We start from the raw sequence: 14,046 nt of genomic DNA on the forward strand, positions 1-14,046 counted from the left end.
AAAAGTTCCATGACCTCACTTGCCTGGCTGGTGCACCAAAGGACATTAATCATTTGATGGTGCATGACACAATAACCACGTCCTGCCCTCCCACATCATTTCACCCACGTCAACTCGCACCCAATAGACTTGCAGTAGCAAAGGCAGATTTGAAGGTCACGCTGTGGGAAGGCACAGTTCGACAGTCAAGCAGCCCATGGTCACTGGTGCCACATTTAGACTGAAGAAAGACAAGTCATGGTGCCCATGTGGGGAGTGCCATGCTCTTAGCTCACAAACAGTGCCAGACAGATCCAGTCCCACACCTTCAAGACTTTAGCCATGCATTGGCAGGCTGTGCATTATTTAGCAAGATTGACTGTGCAAAGGCATATCCCAAATTCTGGTGGCACCCGAAGACATTGAGAAAACAGCTATTGTAAAGCCCTTTGGGCTTTTTGAAAGCCTGTTTGTGACGTATGGTCTTTGCACTGCTGCCTATACCTGGCAGCAGTCCCTGGATGGCATATTGTGAGGCTTGCCATTTTGTTTCACATACCTCGACGGTGTCCTGCTGCAGTCCAAGTTGCTGAAAATCTATTGCCACCACCTAACTACCATCTTTCAGCACCTGAGTGAAGCTGTCATCATTGTCAATCCAGTGAAGTGTGCATTCAGTGTGATGAGAAACGAGGTCCATGGCCACTTAATTACGTCCACCAGATTGACACCATAGCTGGACAAAGTGCAAGTGATTCTAAACATGCTGCATCCTCAGATGCACATGAAATAACTCCGTTACCTTGGCGTGTTGAACTTTTACCACCATGCACTGCCCAATGCTGCCACCATGCAAGAGCCCATGACTAAGGCACTACACAGTCCCAATTCAAAAGGAAAGACCCCTGTGAATTGGACAGACATGCTGAAGTAGAGATTCATGGACTCAAAATTAAATGTCACAGAAGCAACACAGTGCGATCTTAGATGTATTGGTGAATGCCAGCCAGACCAACATCAGCATGGCGTTACAGCAGCACCTTGATGGGAGCTGGCAGATGTTCGGTTTTATCTCTAAGAAGGTACTGGAATCTCAATGCACTAGGAATGCTTATGGCCAAGAGTTGCTTGTGGTATATGCAGCAGTGAAATACTTCTGCCCATCAGTAGTGACAATTCATCATCTTCACTGACCACAAACTGATTACTCATGTGTTTCACAACAATCACTCTGTTCACCGTGTCATATCCAGCAATGTCACAATTTACTACTGACATCTGCCATATTTCGGGGATAGACAACATAGTCGCTAATTGTTTGACCTGAGCATGTGCCATTATATCATACCTGTGAAAACTTTGAGTACGTTGGCAAAGTACAGGAGAATGATGACGAACTGCACAGTTTCTGTCACGCCACCTCCAGCAGCTTGCAACAGAGGTTGGTACCTGTCCCCAGAACTATATGGAAAATCTGATGTGACATCTCAGCCAGTGCACACCAACTGTTCCTCCCAGAGAAATTCTGGTGCAGTGCCCTCGACTGTGTGCATGTGCTGTAACACCCTGACACCAACAGGATTTTGATCCTCCTCACTGTGTGTTTCATCTGGTGCAGGTTTCAGAAGGACTGCTGCAAATGGGCATGCTCTCACATGCCATGTCAGGTTGCCAAAGTCAGGAGGCACCTTCCCCAATGCAACACGTCAATTTGCACACGTCCATGTGGACCTCATTGGCCTGCTCTCTCCCTCTCTTAAGGCACATGGTATCTTATAAGTATAGTGGACCACTTCAATCACTGGCTGCATCAACACCAATCATAGACTTCACTGCAAAGACCGTTGCCACAACATTCGTTGCCACCTGAGTGGCATGCTTTATATGTCCCAGTAATGTGACGACTGACCACAGTCGCCAGTTTCACTACACATTGTTCACACACGTCGCCAGACAGTGTAGCATCCGATTACATGAGACAACACACTACCATCCGGCGTCAAATGGCATGGTTGAACGGCTCCACAGGACTCTGAAAGCTGCCCTAACTTTCCATGACACCTCATGGACTGAGGCAATTCCACTGGTGCTGCTCGGCCTGCAAGTAATGCCAAAGGAGGAGATCGATGTGGCACCTGCTGGTCTCGTTTATGGACAGCCTCTGACAAGACTGTGTGATTTTGTAGAAGTATCACCCCCACATGGAGCCATGGCAACCACTCTGGTAAAATGCCTGCACACTCAAATGGCTGCTCTCCGAGAGCACGAGCCGATGCAGTACCGCACTGGGAAGATATTCGTGCACACCAACCTGCAGCACTGCATGCACATCATGTTGCATACCGACACAGAACAGTCACCTCTCTAGCTCTCCTGCTCTGGACCACACCATGTGATCACCTGAGGGAAAAAACATTGGACATTGAGTGCAACAGGAAACAGTCTACAGTCTCAACCAACCGCATCAAGCCAGCTTGCAACTTGCCTGCTCCAGCAGCCACACACTTTTTAGTCCCTGAGGAAGATCTGACAGCAGATGACACTATTTCCACCAGCAATCAGACAGATCCCGCACCTGTAGCCACCGGTGATGCACAGCTGCAGCCTGCTGTTATTGTGGCACCACTTACACCTTCCACCACACCAACCAGGCAGCCCGTGCTGCCGCCCGGACCCTCACCACAGCTGCCAGTGGACTACAGCACATGCCCTGGCCTCCACGTCTGATTCAAATGTCTGTGTTGTAGAGATCCCATCCCCAGTTGAACACACCTTCAGCCGATAGATCCAGTCGAGCTCCAGACAGTGCCTCCCATGTCCTTTGCAGCTCCTGGGCCTGCGTTTGTGACTCTGTGGCTCTGCCACATTGGGTGTTAAGGTAAGATTGGTGTTTGTGCCAGCTACTGTATTTGCATTGCCATTGAGCTCCACACATTACCCTCTGTGCCCCCGGACTTGTCCTTAGCAGCTCTAGGACCCGCATTGAAGTCGTGAAGACACCATACTCGTGTACACTCTCCGGGGCTGTGTTGCCTCGAGTTTTGAGGCTGGATCAAGCAATGCACTGTGCTCCCGCAACTGAGTCAGTTGATGAACTTGTGGGACATGCCACATGTGAACACCTGGACTTGTCATTCTTGATGTCACTCTGAACAATTTAAAAAGTGAAATTTGTTCTACTGTAGTGCATTAACTGTTGCACTAGTCAACACTCCACGTCGTTATTAAGATATCAGTGCATTGGCCTTTGAGACATCTTCCCAACTGACTTGCAGCCACACACATACACCACACTTTGCTACAGAAAGTTTCTAGCCAGCACATGCTACCGGCACTGTCACTAGCTGACTGTGTAAGGACACGCCCAACAACGCCAGTCCGGCATGCTGACTTCATGGGCCACCAGCCCTCCACTGCTGACCAGCCCAGCGCAGCTGCACCCACACTGTCACCATGCAACATGCGAACTTAAACAAATGCAGGCCATGGACCGATCGGAATTTTTTTTGCCGCTATGGAACGCTGCTCCCTGAGAGAAACACATGAAGAGCAGAGCTGCAGCACAGCTGACACTACTAAATGATGCCAGGCATTCACATGGCCCACACATGCAGCTTTCCTGCTACACCAAATTTTGGCAATGGTGCATCATGCACAGGCCCATGTGGGACAAAGCAGGCAGGCAGTGCGAGCTGGTAAAGGTGATGCAACTCATGTCTCCAACCTTTCTCGTTATCTCTGACCTTTCTTGCCATAAACCAAGCCAAGTTAACAAAATCCCCCACAACCGTGTATGTGAAATCTTGCACATTTTCTCATTTCACGATGTACATCCATTCATTTTGTAGAGCTTTTTCTCCCACCTGTGAAAGTCATGACGATCCATGGGTCACATCAAAAACTGGACTTTCGGAGATGCAGCATTTGTCTTGCGTGGTCCACATGGTCTCACCACAGCTCATCACCAGAGTGTATACCCCACCAAGATCGGTCATTGAACCATACTGCCAGTACAATGGATCTGTATGTATGGACATTAATGATAAACATTGTTTGTACTATCTTGTAAAGTATGGAAAAATAAATGTGTGTCACTGACAAAAACGATTCCCATCATTTCCTGTCACCAAGTCTCACCCTTGAGCATAGTGCTTGGGTACAGCAATAAAGCCGGATTGATGCATGCTTATGACTGTAAGCAGTGACAACCAAGTCCACACTTCAATATATATTTGAATAGAGCTTTTTAACAGTGTTAACAATAATACTACCTTTGCACAAAAGGCGTCTTTTGAAGATTTGTTGTTGTGTTTTGGGTTGCATAATACCACAAATTGTCAAAACTATTTTGAAAATTTTAATTGTGTCCATCAGCACTACTTTCGGTTTCACTTCCTGAAAGTAATCATTTGCCACGCATTCTGTCTCCTTGTAGTTGTAAAATTTTCTCAGGAGACTTCTCCTTTTCATACAACTTAATTCTTTGTGTATACATGTGTTAAAACTAAATCCACAGATTTTCATCTTATGGTGTGGTGTTATTTCAGAACAAGCATCTGTGTGACGTATTGGTGTGGGATAGACCATGGCGGCCTGAACGTGAAGTTACAGCACTAGATTGCACTGCAATAAATGCAAGGCGGAAAAGAGAGGTGAGTGAATGTTCTGAAGAATGAGTTATTAAACCTTTTTAGGCAGTTACGTTATCTATTAGCAGTGAGTATAAGAGGATTGTTCTTTGCCTCACAATATTTACCATATTTACTGAAGTATAAGATGATCTTGGGTATGAGGTGACCCCGCCCCCCCCCCCCCCTTTTCTTAAGATGCTAATTGAAAAAAATTATTTTTGTCTTATTCTGACTAATCAGAATTACAACTGTTTTACTGATGTAAAGTATCTGCCAAAAAGTTAACATATATCTATTCTAAACTTGTGCCATGTATTGTCTATATTTTGAAAATACCACAAGAAATAAAATAAACAGAAAGATTGGTTTACATTAATTTTCAGGCCATTTTGTTTTCTACTTTTTTTTCTTACTAACCCTGTAGTCTGTAGTATGTCTCTTCCATCCAAAAATATCAACAGCCTGCTACCCTCTCATTGGCTGTGTAGAACCAGCTGACACTCTCCCTTTAATTCCAGTCATATGTCATGGTGAGTGTCAACAACATTGTAGCGAGACACATTTAAGTACACCTCTTGCCCCTATCTACACTTTTACCATCCTCTGCAGAAATGGATACTGTTGTTGAGCATTTGTCCAATTTTAAAGTCAGTTTGATTCAGATTACAAGTAGATTCAGGCAAACTGCTGTTTAAATGTGGTAGATGTTCATAAAAAGCCAAAGTAGGTTGCATAGATTCTCACTGTTGGCAACGTGAGGAAATTTGCCACTCACTCATCATTCCCCTCACCGCAATCTTCAAAGCTCACAGCTGAGCTGCTGTCACTGTTCCTCTTCCAACCCTCACCTTCAGCAACTGTGAAAAAAGACTGCAATATCTTCTACAGTGCAGGTCATATGTAACAACACCAACTAATATGTGAAAGAAAGATTGCAGTTACAATTCTGTCCCATTCTCAGACTTCTGCTCGTCCCACGATCCATAGTGATGTCTGTTGTTACTACCCCCATGACAGGTCTTGCCGCTGTAATTTATTCTAGTGATAAGAATTACAGTTAGTTTAGTATAATTTAATTCCTTTGTTAGATATTTCATTTTGGATCAATTTTTCTTCTTGTTTCAACTAAATGTCACAATCATCTTCTAAAGATGATTAAAAGCTGGTAACACTTTTACCCTGTATTCTAATACATGAACAGTGACCAAATTTCTAATTTGCAACCCACTTAGTAAATCATTAAAGTCTCCCATAACCAAATAAAATATTGGTCTGGTTTCTGAATCAATGTATTTTGAAGAACAACATTTATGTTTTTGAATGTTACCTTTACTTAAAAATCAGGATTAATGTTTGTATACCTAGTCCAAATGTGTTTGACAATGTTTATTGCAAACCTGTTCAAATACGATACAAGTTTGTACAATGGTAGAATTTAATGCTATTTCTTTCTGTGTTTCACAAAATCGTCACATTTTAATCCAAGCAATAGGCTGTTGCAGTGGCCAGTTCATAGGTTCTTGCATATCTCTTGCACTAGTGTCATATGAGTCAATGTCACATAATCATTCAAGCAATGTTGATAACAATGTTTATTGCAAACCTGTTCAAATACGATACAAGTTTGTACAATGGTAGAATTTAATGCTATTTCTTTCTGTGTTTCACAAAATTGTCACATTTTAATCCAAGCAATAGGCTGTTGCAGTTCCCAGTTCATAGGTTCTTGCATATCTCTTGCACTAGTGTCATGTGAGTCAATGTCACATAATCATTCAAGCAATGTTGATACTGTATCAAACAGTTCAACATATTGGGAAAACTTAAGCCTTTTTCGATGCAAATATCAATTGCCGAGCCTTGCCTTCCTGAATTTTTCAAAGTAAATCTGCACGACTTCAATAGCCAAAGCTTCATCTCTAAATGTAAGATGACCTCTATAAATGTAAGACTATTCTATACAATCTACCATCTCAGACATGTGTTTGTTGTCAGTAGTTTGATAACTTTAATTTGGGAAAAATAGAAATATATACTCTGCATGTAAACTGTTATGTAGACACTTGTGAGAGGCCTTGCAGATGCACATTTATTTACTTATTTATTTATTAACAGTATTATGAGAATGAGAGTTACTACTCACCATATAGCAGAGATGCTGAGTTGCAGATAGGCACAACAAAGAGACTCTCACAATTAAAGCTTTCAGCCATTAAGGCCTTCGTCAACAATAGATGCATGCACATGCACACACACACCCACACACACACACACACACACTCAAGCAAACGAAACTCTCGCACACAATTGCAATCTCAGGTAACTGAAACCACACTGCAAGCAGCAGCACCAGTGCATGATGGAGTGGTGACGGGGTGGGGGTAAGGAGGAGGCAGTGACTAATGAAGGTAGGATGTATTGCAGGGAAATTTCTCACCTGTGCAGTTTAGAAAAGGTGGTGTTGGTGGGGAGCATCCATAGGGCACAGGCAGTGAAGCAGTAATTGAAATGAAGGATATCATATTTGGCAGAGTGTTCAGCAACAGGGTGGTCCACTTGTTTCTTGACCACATTTTGTCATGGCTATTCTTGTGGACTGAGAGCTTGTTAGTTGTCATGCCTACATAGAATGTAGCACAGTGCTTGCAGCTTAGCTTGTAGACAACATGACTGGTTTCACGGGAATTATTTATTTATTTGTTTATTTATTTTATCCATCATCACACATGTGATATAGGATTTGTCATTAGAATGGTTGCATGTAACATATGATAACAATCCAAAACATAATAAACAAGCAAAGCAAATTACGTGCCCATAGTACATAATTAGAAAACAAACACGTAGTACACAAAAAACACATAGTAATGACAAACATATTGTAGTGCCCCCAGAATTTTACGAAAGTCTGGAGACACTTTTGTTCCAGCCGTTTTGAACACACATTATTTTAAAGCAGGGTGTAAGGATGAGCATGGGATACTGCACCCATTTATTGTTTGTGCAGGCAAAACTGGAAGGGAGATAATTCATCGGCACTGGCAAGTGTTCAGCGCGACATGTCAAGGATAAGCAAATACGGCCCGGAAGCTCCGTGGCCAGCTGCAAAGAGTAATGTAGCATTGTATCGTTAAAAAACAAATGGAGAGACTTGAAATAGTGACTGTTTATTAGACGTTGAACTGCTGTTGAGAGTACATGGACTGGACGTGGATAGTCAGCCACGATAAAACCTTATATATTAATTGTGTTCAAAAATGTGTAATTAACTGATTCTGGGTGCCTGGTAATGTGTGGGCTTACATAATAAAGTTTAGTTTTTTTTTGTACAAAGTGGAAATAAATATGTTCTGGTGCATTGAATGATATTCCAAGAGTAGTGTATTTTTTAAATAAGAAGAGAGAGATTGAGAGAGTGAAAATTTCCCCTTCCTAGCAGTGAAATCTTTGGAGACGCATTCAGTGCTAGCAGAAGACATTGGCTTCAAGAAAGCAGAACCAACAATCTTCAAAAAGTAAGTCCACGAAAATGCTTAAGCTGTATAGAGAGAGCTTAACAGTACACCGGGCCATCGCAATATGTAGGGTATTAACTGCACCTTATACACAGAATGTGCTAGGGACATTTAACAGAATTTTTATAAGTATTTTATAATTTGAAAATAAATTTAAATTTGTTTAAATTATTGAAAGCAAGTAAAGGTTTCAATTTATTGTCTCAGACAGATGTTCATCGACACGGTAGAAGCATTTATCCATCAGGTAATTTTTTTTTTTAATTCAGGCTTTTTTTTTTTTTTTTTTTTTTTTTTTTTTTTTGCTTCATGCTTGAATTTACTTTTGTTTTCCTGCTCTTTAATTTGGGGTGGAAGTTCATTTAAAATGTTTGTTTCTAAGTGGCCCACATGCTTCTGACTTCTGCTTTTTGCTACATGGGGAATGTGGAAGTCCTTACAGTGCCTTTTATTGTGATAATGGTAGCTAGAGTTGGTTTGAAGATTACAGTGATTTTTACTGATCATTTCCAGGTGCGTATGGTGTTGTTAATATCTTTAGTTGTTTAAACAGGGGTCTACAGTATGTTTATGGTTCACTGTGAGTCATGATATAAATAGCTCTTTTTTGTATAATAAAAGTTTCTTTTAGTCTTCACTTGATGTTGTCCCAAAAACGTATGCCTTAGTTTGCATAACTTGGGTATTATTCATAAAGCAAAACATGCTGAACTTAGTTTCTGAGTAAGAATTGCCTGTCACATTACTGTTAGATGACCCAGTTTCTTCAGTACACTAAATCACTGACTTATTACCCAAAATCTAGTCTTTATGAGATACGACATTAAAATGTAACATGATGATTCAGTCAGGTAAACAGTATAATATGACACAATGTCACATAATAAATCAGTGTTAAAAACGTAACTGAATGTCTTATGAAGCATATAGCCGAAACAAAAGGTATTACAACATATACAACATATTAAGAAATAGTAGGTAACTATAATATAATTTTAACATGGTCACTGTAAACATCGGCGATCTTAGGGGACTACATTACACATTTATGTAATCCCCTCAAAAACGTGAGAGTGGTGGAAATAGAATACACGTGAGCATTCATTTTCATGATATAGAAACACAGTCCCACAAAGCCAAACAACTTCACATAACACAAAACATTAATACACCGATAAATGCTCAGTTATCTGATATTCCAAACATATATTATTTGTACAGTAATACTTTGAGATATTTATTCATTTCACTTTAACTATTACGCAGAAGGACCTTCCCACTCAATAAGATACTGTGTCTTACCCATTGGAGTAGTCCTCTTAGCTCTAATTGTGAACTTCTCTCCAGAAGCAATTCAATTTGCTGCACCGAAATATATATTGACTGATGATTTGAGATCATCCATAGATATCTGTACAGGGTTTTGTTTCACTGGTGAAGATTTTAAAGATGCAGACTGAGAAACTAATTTTTTATCACTGACTTTTGTTTCTTGTCTCTGTGTTGTTCTCAAACGCCTTCCATTTAATGCATAGTCCATACAGCTACTAATCTGACCACCATTGACACTGCTGGAAGATGATGGCCCACCACTACTGCTCGAATACATGCTTCGCAATGAGCGTACTGAAGTCATGCCACTAGACCATACATCATTTGGTTTTACAACAGGCTCATTCCAGTTTAAATGTTGGTCAATTCACGTTCCCAGAAACTTTTATTTGTTTTCTAGCATCATGCACATATTTTCCTCTTGACACTTACTTCCATACTGTATAACATGTTAAGTATTTTGTATATTAAAGTCATCTTATTTGAATGAAACCATGACTGTAAGTGTGAGAGCACTTTATCTGCTGTGGTACACAATGATTCTTGTATATCACTGATTATGACACATCTGTCATCAGCAAATAACGCAATCTTGGCCGAGCTGCCTGGAACCTGTATATCATTGTTATAAATCAGAAATAACAAAGGAACCAGGATGAAGTCCTGTGGAACACCTATTCCAGTTTGTTTTGATTCTGATATGAGTTTAAAATTATGAAAATTGTGAGATGACCTCAGCTCATTAACTTGTGAACTGTTTTGCATGTGGAATTCAAACCAGTTTTTGACAGTGACCTAATGCCAATTGCTTCAAGTTTCCCTAGTAGTATTTCATGGTTCACAGTATGGAAGGTTTGGACAAATCCAAATTAATTTCAATATCAAGTATATTTAACTCCAAATCTCTTGCTGTTTCTGTTGTGTAGTCCAAGAAGGTTGTCTCTGTAGTGTACCCTACTTGAAAACCACATTGGCTATTCTTTACTAGTTTATGTTTTTCTATACATTTTGTATTCCTGATTTTCATTAATGCCTCAAGTATTTTAGAAAAAGCCAGGAGGATTGATACAGGTCAGTAATTTTCTATTTTGTGTTTGTCACCATTTTTGTATAGTAGTATAACTTTAGAGGTTTTAAGCTTATCAGGAAATATCCAATTACTAAAAGACAAGTTTGCTACGTGCAGGATATATTTTAACGATATATGATGTAGTTTTCTTAATTATTGATACCAATACTTCATCCACCCCAGATAACATTTTGGATTTCGGCTTTTAGTAACTTTTAGTACTTCTTGTTCGTCTACTTGGGTTGCCATCATGCTGATATTTTCCATTGGAGCTGTCACTGTTGGCTATTGCTTAGAGTTGCTGCTTAAAGTCTACATCTACATCTACATTTATACTCCGCAAGCCACCCAACGGTGTGTGGCGGAGGGCACTTTACGTGCCACTGTCATTATCTCCCTTTCTTGTTCCAGTCGCGTATGGTTCGCGGGAAGAACGACTGTCTGAAAGCCTCTGTGCGCGCTCTAATCTCTCTAATTTTACATTCGTGATCTCCTCGGGAGGTATAAGTAGGGGGAAGCAATATATTCGATACCTCATCCAGAAACGCACCCTCTCGAAACCTGGCGAGCAAGCTACACCGCGATGCAGAGCGCCTCTCTTGCAGAGTCTGCCACTTGAGTTTGTTAAACATCTCCGTAACGCTATCACAGTTACCAAATAACCCTGTGACGAAACGCGCCGCTCTTCTTTGGATCTTCTCTATCTCCTCCGTCAACCCGATCTGGTACGGATCCCACACTGATGAGCAATACTCAAGTATAGGTCGAACGAGTGTTTTGTAAGCCACCTCCTTTGTTGATGGACTACATTTTCTAAGGACTCTCCCAATGAATCTCAACCTGGTACCCGCCTTACCAACAATTAATTTTATATGATCATTCCACTTCAAATCGTTCCGCACGCATACTCCCAGATATTTTACAGAAGTAACTGCTACCAGTGTTTGTTCCGCTATCATATAATCATACAATAAAGGATCCTTCTTTCTATGTATTCGCAATACATTACATTTGTCTATGTTAAGGGTCAGTTGCCACTCCCTGCACCAAGTGCCTATCCGCTGCAGATCTTCCTGCATTTCGCTACAATTTTCTAATGCTGCAACTTCTCTGTATACTACAGCATCATCCGCGAAAAGCCGCATGGAACTTCCGACACTATCTACTAGGTCATTTATATATATTGTGAAAAGCAATGGTCCCATAACACTCCCCTGTGGCACGCCAGAGGTTACTTTAACGTCTGTAGATGTCTCTCCATTGATAACAACATGCTGTGTTCTGTTTGCTAAAAACTCTTCAATCCAGCCACACAGCTGGTCTGATATTCCGTAGGCTCTTACTTTGTTTATCAGGCGACAGTGCGGAACTGTATCGAACGCCTTCCGGAAGTCAAGGAAAATGGCATCTACCTGGGAGCCTGTATCTAATATTTTCTGGGTCTCATGAACAAATAAAGCGAGTTGGGTTTCACACGATCGCTGTTTCCGGAATCCATGTTGATTCCTACATAGTAGATTCTGAGTTTCCAAAAACGACATGATACTCGAGCAAAAGACATGTTCTAAAATTCTACAACAGATCGACGTCAGAGAGATAGGTCTATAGTTTTGCGCATCTGCTCGACGACCCTTCTTGAAGACTGGGACTACCTGTGCTCTTTTCCAATCATTTGGAACCTTCCGTTCCTCTAGAGACTTGCGGTACATGGCTGTTAGAAGGGGGGCAAGTTCTTTCGCGTACTCTGTGTAGAATCGAATTGGTATGGGGAATATTGACAAAATAATTGTTCACATAGTCTGCTATGACTGTTTTTCTATAGAGATATTTTTGTTATTTTTAAGATTAATTTTCTGTTCTTTAGTTTGTCTCCCAGTTTCTTTTTTTATGATTTCCTACATCATATTGGATGTGTTACTAGCCTGTCTTATTAATCTATCATTGAAGTACAATTTTTCTTTTGCTATTACTTTGCTGTAAGTCTTTGTGTCCTCACATACTCAACAAACTACAGATCATGACATGTTTTTAGCTTTAAACTTAGTATTTTCATGGTTTCACTTGACTTTTTAATTCCTGGTTTAATGCAGGAATATGGCATTTTGGATCCAGGTGACCTGTAACTCACAAGCTTTTTTGGGAAACATATTTCAAAGTGTGCCATTAAAGTGGAGGTAAATGTATTGTAAGCATTATTTGTGTTTGTTTATGCCAAGACTTCTGACCAAACGTCATTTTTAAGATACTTTTGAACTGGTTACAATTTTCAGTATAGAAAAATCTTTTGTACTTATTTTCTACTATATTTCCCTTCTTAGGAATTACAGTGAGATTATGGGTTAGTGAGTTATGATCTGATAATCCGATATTTGGATTTATTACTCTCACTTCATTTGTGACCACATTGGAAAAGTTTCACTGGAAAGTGTCATTCTAGTAGGAGCTGATATGTGGGGAAATATAAAGAAGCTTTTTAATATGCCTAGAAACTTGTTTTTTACTGAACTTTGGACCAAGAGGTTAATATTAAAGTCCCCACAATGAATTATGATAGAGTTCTCATGAGAGAAAATGTTAAGCAATATTTCCAGTTTCTTAAGAAAGACTTCAGTATTTCTAGATGATGATTTGCAAATTGCTTCAACAAGTATTTTCTTCTTTGTATTATACAACTGGACAGCCATTGCTTCAAAAAAATTTTCAGTGGTTAATAATTTAGTCTCAGACCATAACTTGAATTTAAGTTTGGAATCTTGATAAATACATACAGCACCACCTTTGACATTTTGCCTGCAGTACTGAATTGCAAGTTTATATTGGCTTAAATGTATGCTGTTTAATTTACTGTCCCTACACCAGTGTTCCATAACACATTAACAGTCAATATTGTCACTGTTAGCTGCTATCTCAAGTTTAACGTGGTTATTTTTAAGACAATGAATGTTCAAACACACAATCAGTAGATGATTTGAACGATCTGACTGTCTCATGTCTTTACACTGTTGATACACTCTCTCCCTCTCTTACTCCATTTAAAGTTCTCATACCTTGTTGTAGAGTCATCTGCTTGCAAACATTTAACTGTTACCAGTCATGTGGTATTTCTCATTATTTGGCCCCAGCAAAAATCCATGCTTCACACAGGTGTTTGTGTGCTTCTGGTGCGATGACTGCTGCTTTAGGTGTTACTGCTGCTGCTGCTGTGTGCTGTTGCTGTGTATGCCGATGATTTTGATTGGTTTGTTGTTGATGTTCTAACTACTGCTGCTGTGGTTGGTTCTGTTGCTGCTGTTAATGTGGGTCTGTAGTAGGTTCCTCTGTTGCTGCTGTCATTTGGATAGCTAGTAGGGGTTCTGCTGCTATTTGTGCTGGTGACGATTGAGTTACTGCTATTGGAGATTCATGCCAACTCAGTTCACTGACTGTCATTTTGGAATTTCACATAAATTTTGGAAGTTGTTGGTTGTGTCACAAATTCTAAAGCATTGAATTCTCACAGCTGAAGCTCAAACGGTACCTT

General features: G+C 40.4%; 2 protein-coding genes across 16 annotated transcripts in view; both read left to right on the forward strand.

The window, feature by feature from the left end:
• LOC126188844 (uncharacterized) overlaps window positions 1-14,046 on the forward strand; it is a 2,133,693-nt gene that overhangs the window by 1,418,713 nt on the left and 700,934 nt on the right. The window lies entirely within an intron of this gene.
• LOC126188847 (uncharacterized) overlaps window positions 1-14,046 on the forward strand; it is a 102,267-nt gene that overhangs the window by 49,662 nt on the left and 38,559 nt on the right. For both annotated transcript variants that reach the window (XM_049930489.1, XM_049930490.1), the window contains one exon: window positions 4,527-4,631. In XM_049930489.1, coding sequence (XP_049786446.1) covers window positions 4,527-4,631 — 105 coding nt within the window. The remainder of the gene's footprint in view (window positions 1-4,526; window positions 4,632-14,046) is intronic.

Source organism: Schistocerca cancellata, chromosome 5, assembly GCF_023864275.1.
Source record: "Schistocerca cancellata isolate TAMUIC-IGC-003103 chromosome 5, iqSchCanc2.1, whole genome shotgun sequence".
In the NCBI taxonomy this organism is placed as follows: domain Eukaryota; kingdom Metazoa; phylum Arthropoda; class Insecta; order Orthoptera; family Acrididae; genus Schistocerca; species Schistocerca cancellata.